We start from the raw sequence: 26758 nt of genomic DNA on the forward strand, positions 1-26758 counted from the left end.
GAAACCCAAGGTGACGTGGCATGTCAGTAACAAAGATGAGACTCTTCAGACCTTCGTTTCTCAAACTGAGATATAAATGTTGTTTTAAACACTTAAACAGGTTTCTTTTCTACAAGACTTCTCAAAACATTTTTCTTGCTAAATTCTTTTCCTTAAAGAAGTGAATTTGATTAGTTGCTACAAAGCCAAGTGTCTGGCATGCCTTCATTGCATGTATCCCATGATGATACCGTCGTCTCCCATACTTTACAATGGGGGAGCGTCACTTACAAGCGTGTCCAGATGACAGGGCACAGCAGGCAGCTTACCTATAGGGGGCAGGCAAGGATAATCCAAATTTATTTGATAATTATCACTGTCCTGATCAGTTCCTACTGCTCACACATGGCACTCACTGTGTGCCAGGCACTTTTAATACATAGAACCCTTTTTCATGGAATCTTTGACCATTATTTTGTGGAATCTCGCATGGGAATGCAGCTCTAGGTTAATTTCATGAAGGAGGTTTTACTACCACTTTCTGTTCTTTTCATTAGTTGGTTGTACATTTATGGATGCCGGTCTGTAGCTATGAGGCTGTATCAGTGAATATGATGCAGTCTCTGCTCTCAAGACAGTTACCATTTGGACTCAATGTAACATTTTATTTTATATTTTATTTTAGGTAATGTGGTTTGGTTGGATGAAATGACAGCCACACGGGCCCTTATCAATATGAGTTCTCTGCCAGCCCTGGATAAGATGAGAAGCAGGGATGCCAGTGAGGACAAGTCATCAGAGAAAAGTAAAAAAGGTAACTGAGGGCCTTTGGGGCTGAAGGTCCTGTTATTGACCTAGTTGGTTTGGGTTTCTGTGCAGCGTGGGATACAGCTTCTCATCACTGCTTATTTCTATGATCCTTTGGATCATCAATAAATAGGAGGAGAAAATATCGGGCTTTTAAATGATGAGATGGAGTTCTGTGAAGGTTCACCTTGTTCCTCACATTCCATTTTAGACAAGCAGGAAGACAGTTCAGAGGATGATGAGGCTGAAGAAGGAGAAGTGGAAGATGAAAACTCAAGTGATGTAGAGGTTAGTAATAGGGCAAAGATATATGCAAGGTTTGACTGTAAAAAACTGCTTACTGTCTTTTATTTAAGGCTTAAAGGCTTAGTAAGTTGTCTTCTTCCTCTGGCTTTCACCATTAGACCTTCTGAGGGTGCACCAGGCTCTTGGCCTTTAAGTTTGTATGGCTGTAATGAACGATTCATCTTGAGATCTTAGAATAGTACTCACACTACTGTATAAAAGAAAAAGATTTTATTGAGAAGTACTTTGAAGTGTTATCTAATCAATAAAATGAAGAAGCAGCAAGTAAGGGCATGTTTCCTAATAGATTATATACTATTGTTGGAAAATTTAAAGTGGATTCATTTAAAAAATATTCATTGAGTGCCTACTATATACTAAATCTGGGTGCTGGGGGTATAGCGTCAAGCTAAAGAGTCTGCCCTCTTGGAGCCTGCGTTCAAGTGGCGAAGACAGACAGTACACAGAAACACAGATATGTAAGATAATGGCAGGAAGCGGGGAGTGCTATGAAGTAAAGGGTAGGTGGATAGAGAGTGATGGAGACCATTTTTTTTAGATAAGGTGATCAGGGAATACCTCTGACGTAGAAATTCTACAGAGGAACTAGTGCTGTGATGCTGATGGAGTATTAACTGACAGCAGAATTCTTTCTTAATCAGTACTAACTTTGCTACTGAATAAATATGAAAGGCTTTAATTTTTATATTGAAATACTCTTTTTTCTTAAGTTGGACACGTTGTCTCAGGTAGAAGAAGAGTCTCTGCTAAGAAATGATCTTCGTCCAGCTAACAAACTTGCTAAAGGAAATAGGTTATTCATGAGATTTGCTACGAAAGGTAAATGTGACGTTTGGGATGTTTATTCTTAATCTACGTGATTTCTTAGTGAGTGACATCCTTCTCTTTTGAATCGAAAGTCAGATCAAGTAATCTCACAATCCCTTCCAACTATAATACTCTGAGCCTATGGCGTGACGGCTTGCTGCTTGAATTGGCATTTCTGTCTTTGAATGTGAATGTTAGCTATTTGTATCCCTTTGTGATTTCTGGCTAAAGTAAGTTATTTTCTTTTAAGGCTGGTTTGCCTCATATGCTTTTCAGCTAATTTATCACCTGAACTATGAAAACCTTTTACAATTGTATATGTATGTATCATAGCAATATCCTCCTGGACATCGCTAATAGTGCCATTCAGCTCTAATTCCCTAAGGAATTAAATCAAGTCTCTAATAATTCGTAAGGCTTTTTATGCACAGTGATTTTTGGTGCATATTGAAAACACAATATTTTTTAATTGTACACAATTTTTTAAAATTGTTTGAGAGTTACAGATGGCAACCCTTCACCCTTGAATACTTCAATATATATTTCTGAAGAATGAGGTCTTTGTCTTACACGTAGTACAGTTACCAAAATCAAGAAATGTAACGTTGATAACGACACTATAACCTAATCCACCGTCCCCAGTCAGATTCTGTCAGTTGTTCTAGTAATTTCCCCCACTCTGTAAATTAACACTGCCTGACACCCAGTGAGTGCTGTGTGTTAGCAGTTCTTGATGATGATGATGATGATGATAACTGTCAAATAAATTTGGATTATCCTTTATATCGTCCCCCACTAAACTGGGATCCACGCTATGACTGAGTGTTGAAGTATGTGCCATGTCTCCTTAGTCTCCCTGAATCTGGAACTACTCCTTTGCTGTCTTTTCCTTGACTGGGCCATTTTTTAAAGAGTATAGGCTCATTGTTTTATAGACTGACCTTTCGTTTGGGTTTATCTAATGTCTCCTCCTGATTAAACTTGGGTTGTGCATTTTAGGCAAGAATACCATGGAAGTGATGTCAGGTCGTTTTCAGTGCATCGTATCAGGAGGCACGTGATATTTGTCCCGTTCCTGGGGATGTTAACTTGTATCACTTTGTTCAAACAATGATCACCAGGTTTCTCTACACTATAAAGTTACTGTTGTTACATTTGTAATTTTAAAATTTGGGGGACATACTTTGAGATTATGTAAGGAGCCTGTTGCTCATCAAACTCACTCGGTAATTTTAGCGTCCATTGACCTTTTTACTCCATCACTTCTTTATTAGTTGGCAGTCTGCTGTAAGGAAGAGCTTTCCCTTTTACCCATTTATTTATTTACTTGTTTATATCAGTTTAGACTCGTGGAGTCTTATTCAGTGGGTTTGCATCCATTGCTATCATTTTGGTTCACGCATTGTCATGATTTGACCAGCAGAGCCCCTTCCAGCTGTGTGGTTTTGACGTGCCTCCGTGATTCTTTGATCACTTTCTTTAGGGCACAATAAAACATACTGCTTTTCCAGACTCAGCTTGTATTTTCCCAGCCTCAGATCTGGAACCAGCCATTTTTCCAAGGAGCTGGTGGGCATGTTTTTTTGTAGGTGGCACATACTGGTTTGTGCCACCAAGTTTACGTAAGCACTGACTTTGTTCACAGGGGTATTCCTCCTTTGCAGTCAGCGAGCACCCAAGAAGCTGTTAGAGACCTTTATGTTATGAAAGTCTGTGTGGTCACTGACCACCTTTCCTTCCTATGAAGTAGCGTTGTAACTTGACAAGTGGGATCTTTTCTACATTTATTCATTTGAGTGGCTGTTTGAGTACATTCTAGATACATGGTACTATGCTGTTTTCTTTAAGCCATTTTGAGGAAATCACAATAAACTAGAAAAGAATGGCTTATTTAAATACATGGAATTATGTAGTGTCTGTTTCTTTAATCCCGATTCTGTGTTATTGGAGTGTTGAGACACAGAAATAAATATCGTCTTTTGGGGCCAATGAAAATGCCACCTCTTCTAGCAAGTTTGATTCCTGAACACCTGTCACGACTGATGCTCTCTCACGCTTCTTAGAACCTTGTCTCTGGTATTGTTGGTTGGTTTTAGTTCTACGTCCTCTGTGAAGTCAGCTGCTCAGTGGCAGCGTCACGTCGTCCACCTCTGTGTTGCGCTCCACCCCCTTCGTTCTGCTCTCCCTTAGGCATTCAGTGAGTGTTCACAGTGCAGCTTTCCCTTTTGCTGGCAGATTGTGCTAATCTGATCCCAGCTACGGAAAACAGCCATGTGTCTTTTTAACCATTGCACATTGTTTTCACACCCACAGGAAATCCTAGGTAACGGTTGTAATTAATTTTTAGATGACAAAAAGGAACTTGGAGCAGCCAGAAGAAGTCAGTATTACATGAAATATGGGAATCCAAATTACGGAGGCATGAAAGGAATTCTTAGTAATTCTTGGTGAGTCCAAAACTGTAAAATACAATAGTTTAAATAGGACTTAAACTTTTCTTAACCCTTTAGTTGGTATTCTGCAGTGGAGTGTCAACACCATGTGTGGACTGGAAGGAAGACGAGGGAAGAATGCAGGATTCTTAACTGTGGTAAATAGTGTGAGAACGCTGAGTTTCAGATGTATGTGTTAGCGCCTGACGTTGCATCGTGTCAGTATGGCGTTGACATTAATGAGTGGGTGTTGAGGTCCTTCCTGTTGGTTTTTGACTATGTGCTTCTTTTGGCAATGTTGCAGGAAGCGAAGATATCATTCCCGTCGCATTCAGCGGGATGTGATCAAGAAGAGAGCCCTGATTGGGGATGACGTTGGCATGACGTCCTATAAACACCGACATTCCGGTAGTTGCCTGCTCAGCTCTTGGGTAGACACATGTTTGGCTCCCGAAATCATATTTTTATTCTTAACACAGTCTTTTAAGGTTCCAAACTTTATCATCCTCTCTTCCTTGCCCTCACCCTCTGCCAACATATAGGAAAGTAAGTCAAGTCACGATTAATTTTAAATTGCCCATACAAGAGGTCAAATGATTTTATAAAAGCTGTTCTAACAAAAAAGGCCAAATGTGACTTAGGGAAAATTAAAATAAAACTATGCTCAGGAATCTAATTTTTCTACTATTTATATCAAAAGCTGCATGAAACAAATTTTAAATGATCAGATTAGCTAATTTTATTGTTCCTTTGATAATGATAACAGGCTGCTGTTTCTAGTGTTTTATGCTTATTGGCTTATGCACATGAATGCCTCAGAAAAGTGGGATATCATGACTTGGGTTTTCTTCCTCCCTCCCTTCCTTCCCTCCCTCCCTCTTTCCCTCTTTCCCTTTCCTTCCCTCCCTCTTCCCTCCTTTCCTTTCTATGCTTATTATAAAAGAACCATTTCCATCATGTTTTATAAGGATTTGTTTTTATTTTGAACCTAATTCGTGGAATCTTATACGTGCTTTGTAGAACTAGTTAAGTCAGCATACAGACGTGGAATAATGTGCATACACATTTATCCTTGTAGCAGGGAGAGGTGAAGTCTATGTAATGTGTATATTGAAAACTATATATTTAAAATCTTCATCTCAATGTAGTTACACTTTTCCAATTTCAGTTACGTTATTTAAGATATTTTCATCATATAATCTTTTATTCATGTTAAAGAATTTAAAAAGTAAATTGCCCCTAATTCTAGCACTCTAATATAACAACTCACTTCAGTTTACATTTTTTCTGTTTGTGTCTTTTCGTAATAAATATTATAATTATTGTGAACATATGTTTTATATTCTGCTTCCTCCACTTGTAAGCATGTTTCCGTGAACTTTGAAGTTATAGTTGATTTTCATTATTTCTGAGGGTTATTTATGTTCTGTAAAGTCACCGTGATCACTGAAGTAGCAAATACTCTGGTCACAGTATTTTTGTCAGCTAATCAGTACATAACCTTGTTTGATGTGTGTTTCTGTTTCAAGACCCCTTACTGAATACATACTGTCGATTCACGGACATTGGACTGATAGACAACAGCACTGTGCCTCGCGCCTGAACAGAGCTTCTCACACACACACGCATTTCGCTGTGAGGCACATGACAGCCTCCTGGCTCCTAGGAACACTAGCTTTGGCACTAAGCAGTGAAGGCAACACAAGGCACAAAAATGTGAAAAACATGGCGTTCAGTAGCATGTGAAAAGGACACTTACAGTGTGAGAGCTGAAACAAGAAGGCAGAGCCCCGCTTTATTTGACCTCATCTGGGAACGTGCATGTCTAGTGACTCAGGTTTTTTTGCCACTCTGCACATGTCCACAAATGACCATGAAAGCACAGCACATATTGATTTTGGAGTTAGAAATAAACTGGGCAAACTTACAAATGAGGATCTGTGAATAATGATGACAGACTGTATTGTAGGTAATGTTCTAATATTCCATAGGCTGCTAGATCATACTTTACCGAGCCGTTCTTCTGTTACAGGTATCAGAATGGTAACCAGACTGATGCTTTTATAGATAACGCTCCAATAAAATCTTGGGGATGCGAACCTCCTTTTTTTTAAAAAAGGTCACAAAGTGAATAGAAAATCAGACTTGTTAGTGTTGGTGCATCTCCTAATGGTTTTTGGTTGAATTCCTTAGGACTAGTGAATGTTCCCGAGGAACCTATTGAGGAGGAAGAGGAGGAGGAGGAGGAGGAAGAGGAGGAGGAAGACGAGGAGCAGGACATGGATGCAGACGACAGGGTGGTGGTCGAGTACCAGGACGAGCTCCCGGCTCTCAAGCAGCCTCGGGAACGGAGCACGTCCCGGCGGTCCAGTGCCAGCAGCTCAGACTCTGATGAAATGGACTATGATCTAGAACTGAAAATGATTTCCACTCCTTCACCAAAGAAAAGCATGAAGATGACTATGTATGCTGATGAAGTGGAATCGCAGCTGAAAACTATTAGGTACAAATATTTTTTCTTTTTGTCAACGCTACCTTTTAATTTGATTTTAAATACTAATCACTAACTTCCTCTTAATTCCTCTTAACTTTATAATCACATTATCTGTTCTAATTTCAGTCCTTTGTAGAGTTTAAATAAAAGTGTCCAAAATACACAAGAAGAGATCCTTGTTATAAAAACTATAGACAATATAAAAGGTGAAAATCATCTGTATAATCCTTCTGTCCTAAGATAAGGGCTATAGGCAATTGGGTGAATAACCTTCCTGCTAGTTTTATGTGTATACATAATGAGAAATTATAACTGTATTTGTACAAAAGTGAAGTTATGCTATTTTTATTTTTTGCAATATGCTTTTTCCATTTAATATATAGTAGACATCTGCTATGTTTTCAACTGTACATTGTTTGAAAGTATAATTTATTTAACCCACTCCCTTATTGGTGGACACTGAGGTCTCTATTTTCTTACTGTTGCACTAATAGATAAATCCTTGAATTCCAGTTATTGTACAAAAAATATACGTGCTTAAAAATTGGTGTTGCTAAATTTCCTTCCAGAAAGGTTCTATTCACTTACATTGCCACCTGTTACTTACATACTGACCAATGTTAGGTATTATCACTCTTTCTAATTTTTGCTAATTTCATGGACCAAAAAAATAGTTATTTTAATGAGCATTTCTTTGATGACTAGTGGGGACGAGCAGATTCCTGAGGGCAGATACCATATGCACACTCAAAGGTTTGGAATCTGGCTGCATTCTCTAAATGTTCCTGGTGGTGTAGTTTGAGAAAGAGAAAAACATTCAAGCAGGTTTGTTTGTATGGCTTTGTTCACATCCTTATTTTCAGTTTGCAGAGAACTTTCTAATGGTGAATGCTGCCAGAATAATGCTGGTCCCTAGCATGGTAGCAGACCTCTCTGACAGTAAAAAGACGGGGATTGAAGACTGTTGTAGCTTGACTACCACCAGATCCTGGGTGAGCAGAGGCCCCAAGCTCTTTGCAGGCCTCTACTTAACGTTTGTCTCAGGAGAATGGGCCTCACAGATAGGTTCTCTGTGGTAGTTTTCAAATATTATGTGTGGGAACCACCCTGGAAAACTCAGGAAGCTGTTCACCCCACCTGATCTCTTTTCAGCTGGCTGATCATGACTTTTGTAAACAAATAATTATCAATGTATGGTATTTGTAAATGAATATTGGCTGTATGTATTAGATTAGATTGGATTTCTTAAATTGTTTTCTCAAGAGTATAAAATTGTTGCATGGGCATTGTCCCACAGTTGAAGTTGGTTAACTGTGCTCTTTTCTTTTTTTTAAGGAACTCCATGAAGGCAGATACTATAGCCGCAAGCAATATCAAAAACCGAATTGGTAACAAATTACCATCTGAGAAATTTGCAGATGTCCGACATTTGTTAGATGAAAAACGTCAGCACACACGTCCACGGCCATCAGGCAGCAGTACTAAATCAGGTATTGTTCAGTCGTGTTTCTGGGCTTCTTTCTGAGCTCCAGAAAGCAAACTGCGGCACTGATAGGTTCTTAGATAAAACATTGCCATTTGTGGACCGATTTCGTTGTTCTGGTTCATCACTTGTAATTTTCGGATTAGGCATTGGAACTTCAGGGCATGGAAAATAATCAGACTTTTGCAATACGTGTTTCCCTGAAAATAAGACCTAGCTGGACAATCAGCTCTAGTGTGTCTTTTGGAACAAAAATTAATATAAGACCAGGTATTCTTTTACTATAATATAAGGCTGGGAATGATATAATATGATGTGATATGATATATGATATGATATAATGTATAATACTGGGTCTTATATTAATTTTTGCTCCAAAAGATGCATTAGAGCTGATGGTCCGGCTAGGTCTTATTTTGGGGGAAACATGGTACTAGCTTTCAATATTTTTGAACCCCACAATTATTTTACTCTGTATGTCGTTGGTATGCTTTATATATAAGGATACTAGAAATTAAGTTGAGTTATTGTAGCAGTGGTTATGAATTTGAACTAGATAGTTTATATGTGCAGACACATACAGTGGGTTCTTGGCCATGCCTGCTGTGGGCTAGGTGCTGGGAGCCTTTGGGGAGAAACACAAGTGCACACGTTCAGATAATTCCACCCAAAGCAGAATGGAGGAAGTGCCCTGTTGGATCTAAGCAGTGGGCTGTGGGAGCGGCGAGGAGCGCGATCTACTGGCGGAACTGGGGAACGCTGCTCAGAGAAAGTGGCTTTAGAGCGAGGTCTTGGGGGAGGGAATCGGATCTCATTTGGCAAACGTAGTATTTTGAGGAAGTAACCTGATCTTATATCCAAGTTAGAAAGATCATCTCGGGGCAGAGTGGGGTGGGGTATAGAGTTAAGTAAGTCACAAGGGCCTGAACTGGGTCAGGGACTGTGGAGACAGACTGAATGAGAATGCCAACCCTTGTGAAGGAAAAAGACTCAGCACTGGGACGTAAGAGGGGAGAGGGAGGGAAACCAAGGGGCTCAGGCCTGACAGCCGGAAGGGTGGATGCTGCTTTCTCAGAATAAGCGCGATGGGCACCAGCCCTGGCAGTCACTTGGTCGTGAACGTGTTTTCGTTGCTCTTATTGTTAGAGGGAACTCTGGAGGATAGGCAGATTTCTGGGGGGACTGGAAGGAAACGCAGGTTTGATTTGGGACATCTTCCCTGGATCTTTTTTGCTTTTTGTTTTTTTTTATGGAGGGCAAACTCCCTGGCTCATGCGGGGATCGAACCGGCACTCTTGGTGTTATTAGCGCCACACTCTAACCAGCTGAGCTCACCAGCCGCCCCCGGGTCTTTTGCTTTTTGCCAATCTCACAAATGTAGTAAGTTTATTGAGAACTTCTTATATGTTCAAAGATTGTGGCTTCTGCCCTCAGGGACTTTTCAGGATACCTTGTTAGCTGAAATGTTTGTCAATTATTTGGTCTGCTTAGTTCTACTTTAAAAAAACAAAAAGCTAAAAACAAGACAGTTGATTCTGCCTCAGAAATTCCTTTCTGGAGCAGTCAGCTGAGATCCTCCCCCCCCCCCCGCCCCCTCAGCCCCTGCATCCTGATTTTCCTAAGGGAATCCAGACTGATGGAGTAGAGAGAAGGCTTGTAGAAGCTTGAGTGTGCCTGGCCCTCTGTTCTCACTCAGGGAGATTTGGACCAGATCCTGTAGTGACCTCAGGTTGACAGTACAGATAGCAGAAGCACACACTCTTGGTAACAGCCGTACCTTTTTTCTCTTCTTCTAGATATACGCCAGCGGTTAGGAAAACGACCCTATTCTCCAGAAAAGACTAGTCACCCCGTTGTTCGGAGAGAGTCCTTTTGTGATGTGCACAGTAGGCTAGGCGTTCCCAGGCAGGACGTTAAGGGCCTCTACTCGGATACGCGAGAGAAGAAATCAGGTTGGTGGCGCTTCACACTGATGCGGACGGGAGTCGGGAAGCATAGGACTTTGTTAGTGGGAGGCAGGAAACAGCAAATGCCGGACATAAGTTATTTTCCCTCTTCCATAGTCATCATAACGGTAATGGTGACAGTATGGAAAATGTAGAAGTTAGCAGAGACCCAGCCCGATTCTTTCTGTTTAGCACAAATACTTTCTGAGTTTCATGTGTGCTCTTCCATCTTTGTCCAAATACGTACCCTACTTTTTCCTACAGCATTTTGTTGTAGTCGTTGTTATATTCTTTATAAGGAAAACTTCTAATTGCCTTATAGTGTGGCTATATTGTGAAATTCTAAACGTACGTTTCTCTGTTACATATTAGTAAAGTATATTTTTTAAGTTAATGGATAGTAGGCAGAATCTGTAACAACTAAGTGTAGCAGGCCCATCAGTTTGCAGAATGTGAGAGCTGGGAGTGATCCGGGGGTGGCCCACTCCTGGCAGAAGGAAGCTGTGCACAGAATGATGTGTCTCACCAGGTAGGGGCAGGTGTGGCATAAACAGCCTCCCCCGTGGTTCTGGTGCTGGGGTTGGGGGGGAAACACATGTCTCCTAGCTGAGAATCCCCCCTTGGGTCTGGGTCGCTCAGTTTGCAGAGAAATGAGATGATGTGTCCAAGACTGCACAGTGGTTGCAAGGACCACAGCCCCCGCCCCAGTGTTTCTTGCTCATCAGGTGTCTGTCGGCAGCGCCCCTGGTTCCCAGCCTGCCTGCCAAGTCTGAAACGCCTTCTCACCCAAACAGGTAATTTATGGACTCGCTTAGGATCTGCATCCAAGACCAAAGAAAAGAACACGAAGAAGGTGGATCACAGGGCTCCCAGCACTGAGGAAGATGACTCCGAGCTGCAAAGGGCATGGGGGGCTCTGATTAAGGAGAAAGAACAGTCTCGCCAAAAGAAGAGCCGGTTAGATAACTTACCATCTCTCCAGATTGAAGTTAGTCGGGAAAGCAGCTCTGGTTCAGAGGCAGAGTCCTGATGCCCTTGGGGCCCATGGCAGCTGCCTTAAAGCCTGACATTCTTGCGCAGGGTGGGGTGCTCAGTAGGAACCTCCCCTGCAGGAGTTGGCGCCCCTCCCACTCTTACTCATACAGTCACCCTCAGCTCTTGCTACTTCAGCAAGACATCTTAAGAATGTGACGTGTTTTGAAGGGCATCTATCTTTTGCTGCAGAGTCATAGTTCTGGGCCCTCGATTCTTTTCCTACCACCCTGCAAGCTTTACCCTTTGAGAAAAAGGCAGCCCTCCAGATTTTGTAGACGTTTTTCTTAATATTTTTAACATTGTGTCTTTTAAAAGAAATGTTTTACACAGTTCATCCAAAGAGCAGAGAACTGAACTTCTCACTATTGCCTTGGCCCTGACAGCTGTTACCAGCACCCTTTTCCCAAGAAAAGTCAATTCCCAGGTGCTTATTGGACAGCCTCCGAGGGGGAAGATGAGGGAAGCTGCCAGCTCACCCTTCCAGGACCCTAGTGTGGGGGCCGAATCTCATGGACCTGACCTCAGAGATGCACCAGTGCCACCCAGGTAGATAAGAGATGCAGCGTGATCGTGCTTCCGTTCCTCCCTGGGGACTTCTGTTAGGGGCCTCTTGTAGCGATCAGCTCGAAGTGAAGATCAAGTTCAGTGCTGTGGGATTTTTAGGAACAAAAAACTGTGACTTCTGGATTTGGGGTGGATTTTTTGTGATGGGGTGGGGTCATGGGTTAATGTTGAACAATTTTTAAGTCGGTATTATGTTTAAAAAATATTAATGATTTAAAAGTTTAAATTTTTAATTTTTATATGTGAAAATACTTCCTGTTGGCTATAGGGGAAGCTCAAGTGGTGTCTTATGTGCTGTTAAATATATATTATATACTTTGGAAGAAGGCAAAGAGAGGAGTCTCATTATTTTTAAATGATCCTAATTGTATAGTCTTGTCTGTTGTACATAGAGTTCAACTTGCTTTTTTTCCGCTGTAGGAAAAAAATCCATCCATCCGAGATGGGCTTCTGTTGTTTATTATCACTTTAGAAGTAATACATTGATATTTATTCTGTCTCCATGTTCTGGTACCTGAAAACATCTTCAAAACTGGCAAATAAGATAATAGTTATAGAAATTTTAGTTCGTTTGCTTCTAAACGCCTTTCAGATTGTTTTACCACAAAAAGGTGTTAGATTATTTTGTTTTCCTGTCTGAGTTTTATTTTCAAGTATTTAATGTTTGCGTCCCTCTGCAGGCTTAAAAACTGTTTCGCTTCAGTTCACTAGAACTTAGGAGTTAGAGATAGTAAGGCTTTGTCCCTTCTGTGATGTCACAGCTCACTTGTCTGGAGTGTTTCAGCACCCAGTGCAGCCCTGGGTTCCAGAGATCTTTACCTAAGAATGGTCACGTGGCTAGCTGATTGCACTGTGGTGTCACTGCGTGTGGAACACTGATGATGATACAGTGAAGGGTGGTGAGACTCGAGAGCTGCAACAAAAACTCTGTTGTCCCTATTTTGTTGGTTGACCTGCTCTTTTCCCCTTTCCTGAGAAAAATTAGAGCATGTAACCATGATAAGTTTCAGCTTCCTAATACGATTCTAGGGAAGAGGTGGTTTGGGTTTCTCTGCCTGTTGAGCCCTAAGGTTTCGGAGGCTTCTCAGCTCCTCGTATTCTGGGAAGCACACAGCTGAGCGCCAGGTTCTTGAGGAGAGGCTAGGGTTTGAGGAGTTGGCCGAATGAGAGAACAGTATGAGGCCCTGAGAGTCAGAGACCTGGATGCCAGCCTCTGGCTCTGCTCCATGGGCCTGGGCCTCGGTTTCCCCATCTAGCATGTGAATGGGCTGAGAGCAGAGCTTCTGGCTTTGTTGGTGCTTGTCAGTGGTGTTTGACGCTTTCCCTCAGTGGTGGCTGCAGTGGGCTGGCCAGCACTGGTTTCTGTTGCAGGTGGGGGAAGGGTCAAGGAGACAACTGAGGGTGTGTGAGTTTGTGGGGACTCACCCCCACCCCATTCCAGTCTCCAGGGCGACAGAGACGTCTTTGTGGTCAGGGTCCCAACCGCTGTGGTCTCTGCAGTGTTCAGAAAGTGCCCCCTCTTGGGCTTTCCTTTGTGTTTCCCAGTCATGGTCCTTTAACAGCAGTAGTTCAGGCCCATCTGTCCCATGGCCTTTTTGCTCTGACCAGTCTCCTGCTGGAGATCAGGGAAGACTTTCTGGAAGGGTGGTGGTGTGTAGTCAAAATTGGGTCTTTGATCTAACCAAGAAAAAGGCCCACTTCAGCAGCCTGGCAATTCTCACAAACACGCAGAACCCAGAAAAGTATCTGTAAAGATTAAGTTAGTTTCTGAGTAATCTGCCTTAGCCTCTCTTGCTCTCCAGCCTGCACTCAGGCACTCAGATTCTGCAATATCTTACACGGGCCCTGAATGCCCAGGCCCTTCCTTTGGAGTCTGGCGGGGAGAATGAGCAGGGCAGTGCCCTGGCAGGCAGCTCTGGGCTTTTATCCCGCGCACTCTTCACGTATGTGGACAGAAGGGCTCCTGCGTTTCTGTATTGCTCGTAGTCTTTACATGTGCGAGATTTTAAATACGTTTTTGCTGCTCGATAATAGTTAGATACCTCATTTCTGTTTCCCACTCTACCTCTCGGGAGAGGTACCAGCTACAGGAGAACTTGTGGAGCCCCCACAAGGCATGAAGTCTCCTCACCTGGCCTCCTCTAGTCTGATCCCTCTAGTCCCTTCCCTTAGTTCAACCTCTGTCGTCTCCCGCTCCATCCCTGTCGCAGCCTCTTTCCCGCCCCTGCCCCGTCTCGCCCTCTGTTCTGCACACTGCAGCCGGCGTGAGCTCGTGTTGTTAGCGGCTTTATTGAGATACAATTTTTATAGTATACAATTCACCCATTTAAAGTGTACACTTCAGGGGCCTTTCGTATGTTCACACAGAAGTACAACCATCACTTTACTCAATTTTAAAGCATTTTCATCACGGAAAAGAAACCGTCTGCCCAGTAGCAGTCACTCCCCATTCCCTGTTCTCCCCAATACCCGCTAACTATTTCTGTCTCTGAATTGGCCCGTTCTGAGCAATTCATACGAATGGAATCATCGCTTTGTGGCTGTTTGTGACTGGCTTCTTCTCACTAAGCATATTTTCAAGGTTCATCCATGTTGTAACTTGTGTTAGTATTTCATTTCTTTCTATTGCTGAAGAATAGGCCACTGTGTGGCTGTACCCGTTTTATTTATCCATTCACCTGATAATGGCGTTTGGGTTGTTTCTCCTTTTAGGCTGTTACAAATAATGCTGCTGTGAACATTCCTGTACAGATTTTTACATGGACATATGTTGTCTTTACTCTTGGGTTGCACACCTAGGAGTGGAATTGCTGGGTCAGACTGTAACTCGATCTTTGTAACCTTTTGAAGAACTGCCAGACTGCTTTCCGAGGGGCTGTTTCGTTGTTCATTTCCCCCAGCAGTGTATGGGAGTTCCGGTTTCTCCATATCCGTGTCAGCGCGTGTTGTTTTCTGATGTGAACTGGTTTCTCGTGGTTTTGATGTGCATATTCCTGAGGACTAACGATACGGGGCCTCTTTTCATGTGCTTCAGGATGAACTTTTGTAGGAATGTCATTCCCGTTATTTCTCTGCTTAAAACCTTTCTTTACCATTGCCCTTGGAGTAAATTCCAAACTCCTTTCGTAGCTCCTAAGGCTGGTTAGGATCTGGCCTCTGGCCGTATTTCTGGCCTGTGTGCCTCATGCTCCCCTGGCCCCTGCTGACGAGTTCCCTGGACCCACGTTGATCTCACCAACCTTTCACACCTGCTCAGTGCTGTTCCCGCAGCGACAGCGACAGCGACAGCCTCGCCTGGTCCTGGCCCCCTCCTGCCACCCAGCGTCCAGAGCCAGGTTACGGGCCCCTGTGTGTGTCCCACAGCACTGCCACGTAGGAGTCTCAGCTCATTCCAGGGTTAGGTTAGAAAGTTATGCCTCCGATAAAAATTGAGTAATCGCAATTCCTCTAGGAAACCCTGAGGAAAGTGCCATGTTGGAGACCATCGTCACGAGGTCCATGTGAGCACAGCTGGTGCCTGCCCTGTGGGAACAGATCACGGTTTCTTTGGTTGAGCACCAGGTAAAGTGTTGGTCTGCAATATAGGGCCATGTGGTGTAAAACACACTTATTTGTAGGTGTCAGAATCACACTCAGGCGAGAAGCTCGCGTTGAAAGAGGCTCTTGGGAACTGAGCCGGCCACAGGAGCCGCAGAGCACGAGCTCGCCTCTGGCCTCCCTGCTCAGGGAGTGGAGGAGCAGGGGGAATGGCCCAAAGGACCGAAAACGGTTTTTTGTTTTCCTGTCTCTTTTTTTCCATTGTGTTTGCTTCAGTGAAGTGTGTGTAAAATACCAAATGTCTGTACACCTTTACACTGGATTGTATTCCCTGTTCCTGCTTTGTCTTTTTGCTAGACTGTAAGCTCTGTGAGAGCAGGGACCACGTCTGGCTTGTTGCTGGGGTTTCCCCGGTCCTAGTACCACGTCTGGCACCTGGTGGGTCCCCCATAGACGTGTGAGAATGTGTGTGTCACCAGCTGCAGGAGCAGCTCCATCTTCTGAGGCCCTGGGGTCCTCTCGCAGGCTAGTCCTTGCTTGTCTGCTGTGTACACACAGCGCTTGGTTTTCCCATTTTGTTTTCCCTGCTAGCCTGTGAGCTCCTGGTGAGCAGGTGTCTTCATGGTATTTCTCTATCCTCCCACCACGCCAGTACAGAGTAAGTGGTGCTTAAGAAGTGTTCGGTGAATGAATGAATTGTGGTAACCCAACCCTGCTGTGGCCCTTTTGTCTACAGGCTACAGTTTACTTCTAGCTGAGACCAGCAGATCCAAAAGGAGGAAGATGAATCAGAAGTGCACACACTGTACTTGTATAAGAAAAAAAAAAATCTCATTAATACGATCTCAATAAAATTCAAATTTTGGTGGTCTGGCCATGTCTGAGCTGAAGCTCACCCAGCTCTATACAGAATTTGCTAGGGAATAACGTAGATCAGAATAGTTTTTTAGAAGGTGTTCATTCCCCCCAAGAGCAGGGAAGGAAGCTGGCAGGTGGATGAGAGGCCCCCAAGAGGGACCAGCTGCGCCCGTTCAGCCTCTGATCCTATTGGTGAAGAAAGTGACGGCAGTCCAGAGAAGGCCCGAGGACATGGAGCTTTTTGCCTAAAGCAGCTCTCACAGGAAGCATTCTTAATGTTAGGCGGAAATGCCAGCAGGCAGTTTGGATTCGAGTTAACACCAAATCATGGCTTCACAGCTTAATTGCTGCACAAGTGAGTTTGATGTGTAGTTATTTGCTTTTAAATCTTGTGTAACAAGAAGGAAATTAGAAGTTACGCCACTTTTTTCTTTTAAGAACTAAAAGGACAGTGTGTTTTTGTAATCTTGAGAGTAGCACATTTGCTTCAAGGCTGATTGTTATTGTGTGATCTGACCACCAACTACCAGGACTTTCTCTTACATGTTTATATAATAAATCTTAGAAAAAAATACTGGAGCATTTTTTTTAAATGAAATTCATGAACATTTCACAGAACTCTGATGTTCCTTGGAGCAATTAAGGAAATGCTGGCTCAAAAACCTATCTCAAATAGTTACAAGGCATGGAAGTGGGACTTTGCTGTGCTATAAATAAAACTAGAGTATGGGTAGTATTTAACCTACCAAAATCAATGCCCTGCCTTGGGGTTCTTATTTGTTTTTGTTTAAGCAATTCTAGAGACCCTCTGGATGGCCATATTCTTTAGTGGTTAAGACTTGTGTTACCTCAGACTGCCACCGTCTCCCCTGGGGGTTACTGAGGGCAAAAGGCCCACACGATTGGCAAGAGATGGGACATGGCCTTCCTGTTCCTTCCTGGGGTTGTGTGGTTTTATACTGCGATGCGTCCCCTCTTGTCATTGATAAGGGTTCCTCAGGGAGCCTGTGAGCAGGAGGCAGTGCTTTTAGGTCGAGTGTCTTTCACGGAGGATCACATAGAATGGGGGCTGCGGCTGGGAATTCACTCTGTCTCATGTACAAACCGGAAACGACTGAGCGAGTCCCTTCACCTGTCTGGACCTCAGTTTCCCTGTCAAATGAAGGGCTTGACTGAGATGATCTCCAGTGTCCTTTTAGTGTCAATGTGAGTTCTAGGATCTTCGCTGTACTTTGCCAAGGAGCATGAGGACTGGAAGCTGGACAGGAAACAGGGTAGGGGCAAGCCTGAGGTCTACGCCCTCGGACCCTGGGTTCCATGACCCAATGCAAACTCCCCTCCTCCAGCCCCTCAGTTATGAAAGGACACAAGGAGCCTCTCCTTTGCTCCTTCCCCACGAAGGCCCCCTTTCCCAACACACACACACACACACCTGACTGTTTGGGAGCTTTCTTAGGAGGTAGCCCAGTGTATGAGTCCGCTTGGGCTACCATTGACTGGGTGCCTTCAACAACACGTTTATTTCCTCACAGCCTAGAGACCAGAAGTCCAAGTTCAAAAGTCCATACTAGGGTTCTGGTGAGGCCTGTTCCTGCCTTGCAGGTGGCCATCTTCTCCCTGCTCACGTGGCCTTTCCTTGGTGCGTGTACATGGAGAGCGGGATCTCTTCCTCTTCTGAGACCACCAAGCCTCTAGGATTAGGCCCGACCTTGAGACCTTAATTATCCCTAAAGGCCCTATCTCCGTATATAGTCAAATTGGGGGTTATGGCATCAACAGATTAAGTCGGGGAGGGGACACAGGTCAGTCCACAGCACCCAGTAATACAAGGATCCCAGTATATGTTTGTGGAATGAGGTCCCTGCTTTTTAATAGCTCATGGGAGGGATTTAGACCATGGATCTAAAGGCACTGGGGTTTGTAGTGGTTCAGAGTCCTGGTTCTGGAGGAGACCGACCAGTTTTGAGTCCCGTCTGCCACTTACTAGCCATATGGCTTTGGGCAAATTACTTAACCACTGTCTCCGAGCCAGCCTCCTCATCTGTGGAATGGGGATGACCCAGCAGGGTGGCCCTGAGGGTCAGCTGAGGGCTTGCATGGAAGGCCCTTGGCACAGAGGCCGGCACGCCAGCCTGAGCGCTCACAACGGAAGGGATTACTACGTGCTGCTCTTCAGTCTTAGCTGCTCTTTGCCAGCTCTCCTCCACTGCAGTCCTCGCGCTAGGCTCCTGTGTCGGTAACGTTCTGACTTCCAAATTCCCTCTTTCCAGCTTCCTAGGACTCAGAAGGCAAGTGGGTAATTAGAAACGTTTTCTGGTGTGGGAGCTATGAGGCAGGGCTGTGGGGACACCCCCACTCCTGGTGAGCACAGGTAGCAGTGCTTTTGGCTCACTCTCAACTCTCCGAGGAGTTAGTCCTTTTACTTCATGCTCAACACGGCTCTTCCATTCTGTAACTTTTAAAACTTTATTTTGAAACTGCAGAACCTTTCAACTGTAGAATAAAGAACACTTTGCCACATTTTATTTATTCTTTCCCTCGTCCTCTCCCCTCTCCTTTACCTCTCTCTGAACCGTGAACTATTTGAGTTACTTGCATAGGTTATGTCCCTTACCCCCTAAATTTTTAGTGTACGTTTCCTAAGAACAAGGACATTCTCTCATATGACCGTAGTATAGTAATCAAATTCAGGAAACATATAATTTTACCTAATCAGTAGTATCTAATCTATAATTCATGTTTCAGTTTTGCCAACTGTCGCAATAATGTTTTTCCCCCCCAAATTACAGTGTATTATATCTTATGACTTTACTTTTTCCCCCTGTTTTTAATGAAAATAAATTCCAGCTAGATTTCATGCCCTCCATGTAACTCTCCACAATCAAACCATTCACCTCTTATCTTTCTGGCCATAACCAGAGACTTGAATTTCTGGTTACCATTCTCAGGAACAGTACTCTGTTTTACTGAACCAATAATGTTTTTTAAAACAATTATTTTTCTGCTCTAGGATCCAATCCAGGATCACACACTACATGTAGTCTCCTTTAATCTGGAACAGCTCCTTAGCCTTTCTTTGTCTTTGATGATATTAATGTTTTTTAAAGACTTCAGTCCACTTATGTTGTAGAATATCCCTTCAGTTGGTCCCTAAACATTTGTTTAAAGTCCGAACTTTGGAAGTCGTTTTCAAATTCCTTTTGGATACGTGCGCACTTGCTGAACGTCCAGGCTTGTCCATAGCGTACCTGGCCCTTGGGACCGTAAGTTTGGGTTTGTGGGTTCAGCAGTTCCTGTCAGACAGGCTCGAAGGGCCCCTGTGTGTGCTCAGGACTGTGGGTCTGCCGTACTGGCACCAACAAGCTTGGATAAATACATCCCAGGTGGATGAGTCCTCATCTCCAAAGATGCAGAAAGTGGCCCTGTGCCTGGTGCAGCAGCCAGGCGTCCGCGTTGCCTGGCCTCCTGAGGTGTCCCGAAGTTCGCCCTCCAAACGCCAAGCTCTGCTTCTCACACCTCCCGGGAGCTGCAGTCCCGGGTTCTAGCCTGTCCTGCTGATCTGCTCTGTGGCTTGGGGCTCCTTGCTTGCCCCTCTAGCCCAGTGGTGGGGAGAGGAGCCGCTTGTCACTCTGCCAAGTGCCCCTGACACTGACCATGCGTGGGGAGGGGGAGTCCCTGAGCTGGCGGTGGTGGGTGGTGTTGGCGGGCCAGGGCTGGCCTATGACGCCGTCAGCTGACCTGGGATCGTCTTCATTGTGATCTGGGATGCAAATCGTCAGACCTGGAGCTTAGCTTTCTCAGCTGTTTAATTTCTCTCTTGGATATACAGTGTGGAAAATGGTGAATTGCTATCTATTCGAACAACTCCGTAACATCGGGGAACGCTCTTACTAGTTGTAGGTATTTTGTCAGACCAAAGCGGACAATGCAGAAATGTTTTAAGTGTCATCGATCTTTACAAAACTTCGGGCAAGCAAGCTTTTAATGTGAGAAACAAAATAAACGTGGTTTTCATCTAGTCGTTAAGTCAACACCATTGTCTGCTGTATTTTAACACATTAACACTTCAAAGTTGCTCTCCCTGGACTCACAGTCTTCCGGTGAGAGAGATGTAGAGTCCCCTGCTTTTTTGAATGTAAAATAATTAAAGTTAAATAAAATTCAAAATTCAGCTCCTTGGTTGCACTGGTGACATGTCTAGAGCTCCATTGCCACCTGTGTGGCTCCTGACCACCGTGTAGGTCTGGAACGTGAGGGCAGAACTCTGGGGAACAGCCCGGCTCTGTGCGTCAACAGTGGAACGGGTGTGAGAGCAGCTTCCTTCTATGACAGGCGACAGACTTGGTCACACAGGGACGTTAAAATATGACTGCAGACTGTTGGCAGTTTGCATCAGAGGCATGCTGAAATATTTATGGAATTCCACTTCTTCTGTTGTTCTGGTAGCTCAGAGCTCTATTAAATTAGTTCTGGATCACGGTGCTGCAGCCAGGGTTTAGAGAGAATGCGGCCAAAGCTGAATTGAGGAAGTGATTTCAGTGAGCTCGTTGGATCTTTCCACTCACCTGGCCCTCCACAGCCTCAGGGCCTTGAGTGCAGGACCAGGTGCAGGAGCCCAGTTTCTGGCTGTGGGGACATTTCCTGTAGGAAGAGGGACCCATTCTCACTGCTGAGGCGACTGGGTGCTGGGCTGAGGTGTGTGGTGATGGGCCTTGGGGCAGGGGGCTGGGACTCCCATGGACGGTGCACAACGGCGGGGTAACTCCTGCTCCCGCGCCTCAGACCTCTGCGCTCAGGACACCCAGGGCGGTGCTCCCCGGCTGCACCGCTCACCGATCCAAGTGTGGGTGACCGGCAGGGCTGCCGGTGTCTGAGCTCCCAGGACCCAGCCCCCAGCGAGCGGCTGAGGAAGCCACGCAGCCAGCTGTGTAGAGTGGGAGCGTCTGTATCACTTGAAAGTGCCTGTCTGCGGGTCCTTGCCTGTATGTGCCTCTGTCCCCGCCTCCTGGCTGCCCCAGCTGAGGAGGGGAAGCTGAGCAGGCAAGGCAGCCTCTGCCCCAGCTAAGATGTGGCTCTTCCACACTCTGCTCTACGTGACCAGTAAGTTGGCCTCACCCCCTTCCCTGAGGGGCTGCCATGCCCTCAGCACAGCCTTGTCTGTCTGTCTGTCTGGGTCAGAACCAGAGATCAGGAAAGGTGTGGGACTGTCTCCAGGGAGAGCCTCTCCCTGCGTGGGTCAGATCCAGGCTTCCTCAGAAGGGCGCCTGAGGCTGTGTGACAGCGCTGATGGCCTGTGGCGTCAGACTCCACAGCTCTGCCACCCTGTTCCTTCTCCAGCCAGCCTCCCCTCCCCAGCCTGGGCCCTCTCCCCACGGCACCCACTCTGGGCAGGTCCTCAGGTCTCTGCAGAGTTTGTTCTCAGAGTGGAGGTTGACAATGACCCCCCTCCCTCCTGCAGAGCACCCTTCTACAGACCAGGGGTTCAGCTGATAAGGGTGGGGACCCTCTGCGAATGTGAGCGTTGCCGAGACCACAGAGGTGTGTGTCTGTAGTAGAGGGTGAATGCATACTGCTTCCTGTTCCAGTATGAGAATCTGTGTATGTGTGTGTCTGTGGGGGTCCTGTTCTGGTCTTTAAACCTCCCTTGGAAGCCACTTGGGGCCAGCCAAGCCCTGAGCCCGTACCTGCCTCCGGAACCCCACCTTTGGTCAGCCAGCCCCTGGGCACCGCTCAGATCACCCCGAGGCCAGGGTGGTCCTGCCCGGTGATCTGGGCACGCTTCCTGGGGTCTCCTGCTCTGGTCAGAAGCGTGACGGAAGAATGGGCTGGACGTCCCGTAGAAGTAGTGTCAGAGCTCCTGGGAGACAGTTCTCCCTGAAGGATGGGCCAGGGCCTGTCAGTGAGCACCAGTGTCTGAGTGCTGAGTCCAGGATGGAAGGGGCCTCGGGATTAGCATCCATCATGAGGCCCGCTCACCAAGAGACAGGCCGAACGTGCAGGGTACCAGCGAAGCATGTATTGTGGGACACATTTTAGTAGATGATATTTCAAAAACAGCAAAACAATCATCGTGGAAATGTCAGAACTTTATTGTACTTTCTTTTCCTGATTTTACAGTGTAGACTTACCTTTGTTTTCAGTTACGTATCAGGTATGGAGAGGGCCTCAAGTGTTTTGTGTTGTACGGCTTTGATTGCCCAACACCAAGAATGCCTGGAGAAGATGCTTAGACTCTGGTCCACGTCTTCCCAGTACAGAGGAGGTGACTGAGGTCCACAGAGGGTGCAGTGACTAGGCAGGGTTACAAGCATTAGTAGAAATGGGGCTCCAGCCTAGGTCTCTGTCCTGCCTTCCGGCTCTAGAATACCCCATGGCCTGGAACACTCACCCTGGTGTCACTTGGCGCCTACTTGTCTGTTTCCTGTGGCCTCTGGAATGACAGCCATCACCCCCAGCACCTTTTTCAGAAATGTCAATCCAGGTGATATTTATCAACCCCCTTTCTGAGGCCTCGGCACTCTGAGCTGATGGACAGTAGAGAGCAAGATGGAGCAGGCTTGCCATGCGATCACTTAGCTCACACCTTGGCTAAGTTATGGGAGGTGAGTGGGAGCAGGGCCCCGGCAGCTCCAGTCTGGGTGAGAGAAAGGAAATTGGGAGTTTTGTTCCAAGGTCCGAGGTCCTGAGACAGGGATGATGGACCAATCCTAAAGAGCTTCTTGGAGGAGGTGAGACTAGCGCTGAGTCCTGAGGACAGGGGAAAGTGAGAAAGTGACAAGAAGGTGCTGGGGAGAGTGAGAGGAACCCCCTTAGACTGACCATGTCATGCGCCTGGCTGGGCTTCCCTAGGTTAGGGAGAATCCAGAACGGCTCTGGCCTGACTGACCTTCCGCCCTTTCCCGGCCACCCAGTGTGGTCATGTCGTCTTGTCATCCATGGGAGCAGATGAGATAACATCAATTGAGGGCAATTTAGAGTTGGGCGCAGACACACAGACACGCTGAGAGCCTGCAGCTGCCCATACCCCCCCCCCCCCCCCGTCCCTTCTCACTCTGCTACCCAATGGCCTGCTGTGCCTGGGTCAGTCGTCACCCTTGACTCACTCTGTGACCACAACCACTCACTTCTCCTCTTGGGGTCAGAGGTTGAGTCTACAGCCTACAAATTATGAAGGGAACTCTGCTATCAGCCTACAAAACCTTACAGTGGTGAAGGAGCCGGAGCCAGACGTCCAGGGCCTGCTCTGCTGTCATTCAGCCTTCAGGTTAAAGCCTGTGGTCTTGCTGGGCCCTGCTGGGGGCTGGGAGGCGAGCGGGAAAGGCATCAGACCCGCCTCTGCCTGGGACACAGCTCCAGACCTATGTGCAAGTGTGTGATAAAAAATCTTGGTCATTGTGGCAAGGGGACGTGTCTGAGGTGGCCCTGAGATTGGGGAAGTTTTTAGCAAGTACAGATTGGTGGGGGATGGGAGCTTTCTGTGCAGGAGAAAGATACGGTGTGTGGGGAATCTGTTTAGGGAAGTACAGGGTGAAGTTTGAGTGGGAGCGGAAGGCTGTCTCCTCTAATGTTGCCTGTCCCCCCCATACCTGGGACATGCTGGGCCCTGGGGTGAGGGCAGCACCTTCCCTGCACTGGGGCCCCTGTGTGGAAAGAAAGCAGGTCGCACACACACAAGGACCCCTCTAGCCCCAGAAGGAGGGCCCAGTGCAGGATGCTTCCGTCTCACACACGGGGGAGTGGGAAAGGGCGTTTTAGTGAGAGGTGAATGTCACTGAAATGCAGTGTTTGTGGGCAAGCCGAGTGGGGAGTGCCGCCAGCGTCTCCGACCTTCTCTGGGAGGTTGGTTGGAGGGTGTGGTACGGGGGGCATGTGAGCAGTCAGGCTGAGGGAGCTTGGACCTCTCCCTGAGCTGTGGCATGGGAAGCCACAGCAGGTGTCGAATGGGGTAGTGACAGGGAGCCTTGTGTGTTGTGTGGAAGGTGGAGTCCTGGAGAAAGGAGGCAGAGAAGCCAATGAGGAAGCTGCTGCCATGGTTCAGGCCAGGGGTGTTGGGGCAGCTGAGCGCGGGCAGGAGGAGGCACTCGTGAGAGACACTTAGGAGGAAAATCAGAAAACCCAGCAGCGCTTATCCCTGTGCCTGGCACATGGGCAGCGCTCAAGACCTCTTAGCCATGGTTAGGCAGACCCTGGAGGGTGAGGCAGGGCCAGGGGCTCGGGTGGCTGAGGTTTGGGGCTGACACGCTGAGGCTCCCGTGGGAAAGACCGAGGTGGGTGGGCTGAGGGGTGAGCTGTTCCACGGGTCGGGCGCTCTGTGGGCGCCCTTGAGCTGTGACCGCCCCCAGGCCTTGTTGGGTGCTCTGCATGCCCAGGGAGGCATGCTGGGAAGAGGGAATGGGTGGAGGGCGGGAGGGCGGGCGTCAGGACACCTGAGCCTCATCCTGGGTCTGCAGCTCGCTCCTTGTATAAATTTGGGCAATGCATGTCCCCTGGGCCTCAGTTTGCTAAAGCGGAAATATGCTGTGAGAAGGTATTTAAAATACCAAGTGTGGTGGGGGAGATAGGGAGAGGAGGGGCCGGCAGTGGTGGCTGACAGGATGGAGGGAGGGTCTTAGTCTGACTCAGCAGGCCCACATGGTGGGGGACAGCTTGGGGGAGACAGCCGTGTGGGTAGTGTGGTGACAGACACTGGTTTATCCGGGCTGTGATGTCTGACAGCCTGTGAGGGGGGTTTGGGATGGATGGCAAGGGTGTCAGAACGTGAGAAGCCCTCCCTTGTGGTTATAACTTAACTTGGCACCCACACACTGAGCCGCTAGCGTGTCAGACGCTGGGTGGGGCATGGCCGCCTTTGATCTGCACAGCCCCACATCGCAGATGGGGACACTTAGGTGATATGGCAAGCTTAAGGTCCTTCAGTGATTCTGTGGCAAAATGATTTGAACTCAGGACTGCCTCTGGGGCCCATGCTATTTTCTGAGTCTCAGTGGGAAGTGAGAAAGGAAGGGGTTAGCCGATCTAGGGACAGCCCGAGCAAAGGTTAATGTCGGGCCTGGAGGGATTCTGCTCCAGCAAGGTGACCCACCCCTGGCAGACCCCCGGCTCGGAGGGGTTGGCGGCTGTGACGGGAAGCTCAGCGAGTATGGTGACTCCCACCTCACAGGTTCTCATGCCACGCTACTTCCACAGGAGGTTCGCTAACCTACTTAGCAGCCCTCTACACCAGAGCTCTGCCCCGGCTCAGTGAGCTGCTAGCACAACTGGCAGCTGTGACCCTGCTCTCTGTTAACCAACCCCTCAAGCTTTTAATCAGGCTTTGGAATCAGACAGACCTGGGCCCCAGACACAAATCCCTTTACCTCTCTGAGCCTCGGCACCCAGCGTGGTGCCTGGAAGACAGCAAGTGCTCGGAAGGGTCTGGATTGGAAGGGTCAGGGTCGCTGTGAGTGTCTCTCTGCTCCTCTCCTCCCCTTTCCCACCCTTCAGGGATCTTGCACCGAGATCCCTCAGTTGAATAAAATGGAAATGGGGTGAGGATGGGGGTGTGGGGGGGGAACAGGATTCTGGCCCATTCTGACATTTCCAGGACACCTCTTCTGGACCTGGCCGTGTATTGAGCTGGGCTTTGCAGTGGTGGGGGCTGGGGTTGTCATGGATGACTCAGAGCAGATAACAGTTTGGGGGAAACAAATTTAATCACAGATCACTCTGACCCAGAGAGGATATAGTCAGAGCCAGACAGAGACACCACAAGAGGCTGAGGGGGTGCAGGGACCAGTGAGTTACTCTGGTGGGGAATCGGGATTGGCTCCTAGGGCAGCGAGTGCCTGAGCAGGGCCCCCAAGGATAGGGCAGAGGCAGGACAGTTGGTGAGGAAGGCATGCTGGGTAGAGGGAATGGCCTGTCCAAAGGCCCCGAGGTAGGACCTGTGCAGATGGTGTATAGGAGTGGGGTGGAGAGGAGCTGGACGTAGCTGGAGAGCAGACTTGGCAGAGCGGGTATTGGGCTGGGCAGGGAGGTGCCATGAATACCCAGTTGAGGAGACCTGACTTATGTCAGGAGTTTTAAATCATGTCTAAGTTACACAGACAGTAAGAAGGGCAAAAGAAGGCCTTCCAATCACCCCTTGTCAGAAGCTGGTAATTCTCACTTCTTAGTTCTCTTTGTCAGGATGCTGATATCCACTCTTACCCAGCCTGGCTGATCAAGAAACACAAGGCTTGGCAAGCAATGGGCCGAGGAACCTGAGTCCAAACTCCCTGCAGGCATCCTTTGTCTAAACTCTGTGTTCATAGAGAACAGTGCTCCCCCTTCTCCGCCTGGGGTCTTGAACTGGAGCCCTTGAGGGGCCCTGGGTCGGCCGCAGGGGATCTGTGAGCCCCCTTCACCCATCCAGTACCTAACCAGTGTAGGCCACCATACCAGGCCCTGCGATGACACACAGTCTTGGCTCTTAGGGACTGGTGGTGAGGGGACAGTCACAGGCAATACGTAAACAAGGATGTGAGCAAGG

The 26758-nt window shown here is 47.0% G+C and overlaps 2 protein-coding genes across 6 annotated transcripts in view; both read left to right on the plus strand.

The window, feature by feature from the left end:
* Positions 1-19254, plus strand: part of NCBP3 (nuclear cap binding subunit 3) — a 32794-nt gene extending 13540 nt beyond the window's left edge. Inside the window, exons 5-14 of one of the 3 annotated variants that reach the window (XM_033089540.1) lie at positions 665-793; positions 998-1074; positions 1803-1911; positions 4247-4346; positions 4636-4739; positions 6525-6834; positions 8161-8315; positions 10105-10260; positions 11049-11211; positions 11673-19254. In XM_033089540.1, coding sequence (XP_032945431.1) covers positions 665-793; positions 998-1074; positions 1803-1911; positions 4247-4346; positions 4636-4739; positions 6525-6834; positions 8161-8315; positions 10105-10260; positions 11049-11211; positions 11673-11781 — 1412 coding nt within the window. In that variant the 3' untranslated portion in view covers positions 11782-19254. Of the gene's footprint in view, positions 1-664; positions 794-997; positions 1075-1802; positions 1912-4246; positions 4347-4635; positions 4740-6524; positions 6835-8160; positions 8316-10104; positions 10261-11048 lie in introns of all 3 variants that reach the window. The other 2 variants (XM_033089541.1, XM_033089542.1) reach the window with 2 other exon arrangements.
* Positions 19255-20830: 1576 nt separating this feature from the next.
* Positions 20831-26758, plus strand: part of ITGAE (integrin subunit alpha E) — a 54066-nt gene continuing 48138 nt past the window's right edge. Inside the window, exon 1 of one of the 3 annotated variants that reach the window (XR_004421251.1) lies at positions 20831-21348. Coding sequence is in view for 2 of the 3 variants with exons in the window: in XM_033089537.1 (XP_032945428.1) it covers positions 21315-21348 (34 nt within the window). In the remaining variant the exon portion in view is untranslated. The remainder of the gene's footprint in view (positions 21349-26758) is intronic. The other 2 variants (XM_033089537.1, XM_033089536.1) reach the window with 2 other exon arrangements.

This window comes from Rhinolophus ferrumequinum, chromosome 21 (genome assembly GCF_004115265.2).
Source record: "Rhinolophus ferrumequinum isolate MPI-CBG mRhiFer1 chromosome 21, mRhiFer1_v1.p, whole genome shotgun sequence".
Taxonomy (NCBI): Eukaryota; Metazoa; Chordata; class Mammalia; order Chiroptera; family Rhinolophidae; genus Rhinolophus; species Rhinolophus ferrumequinum.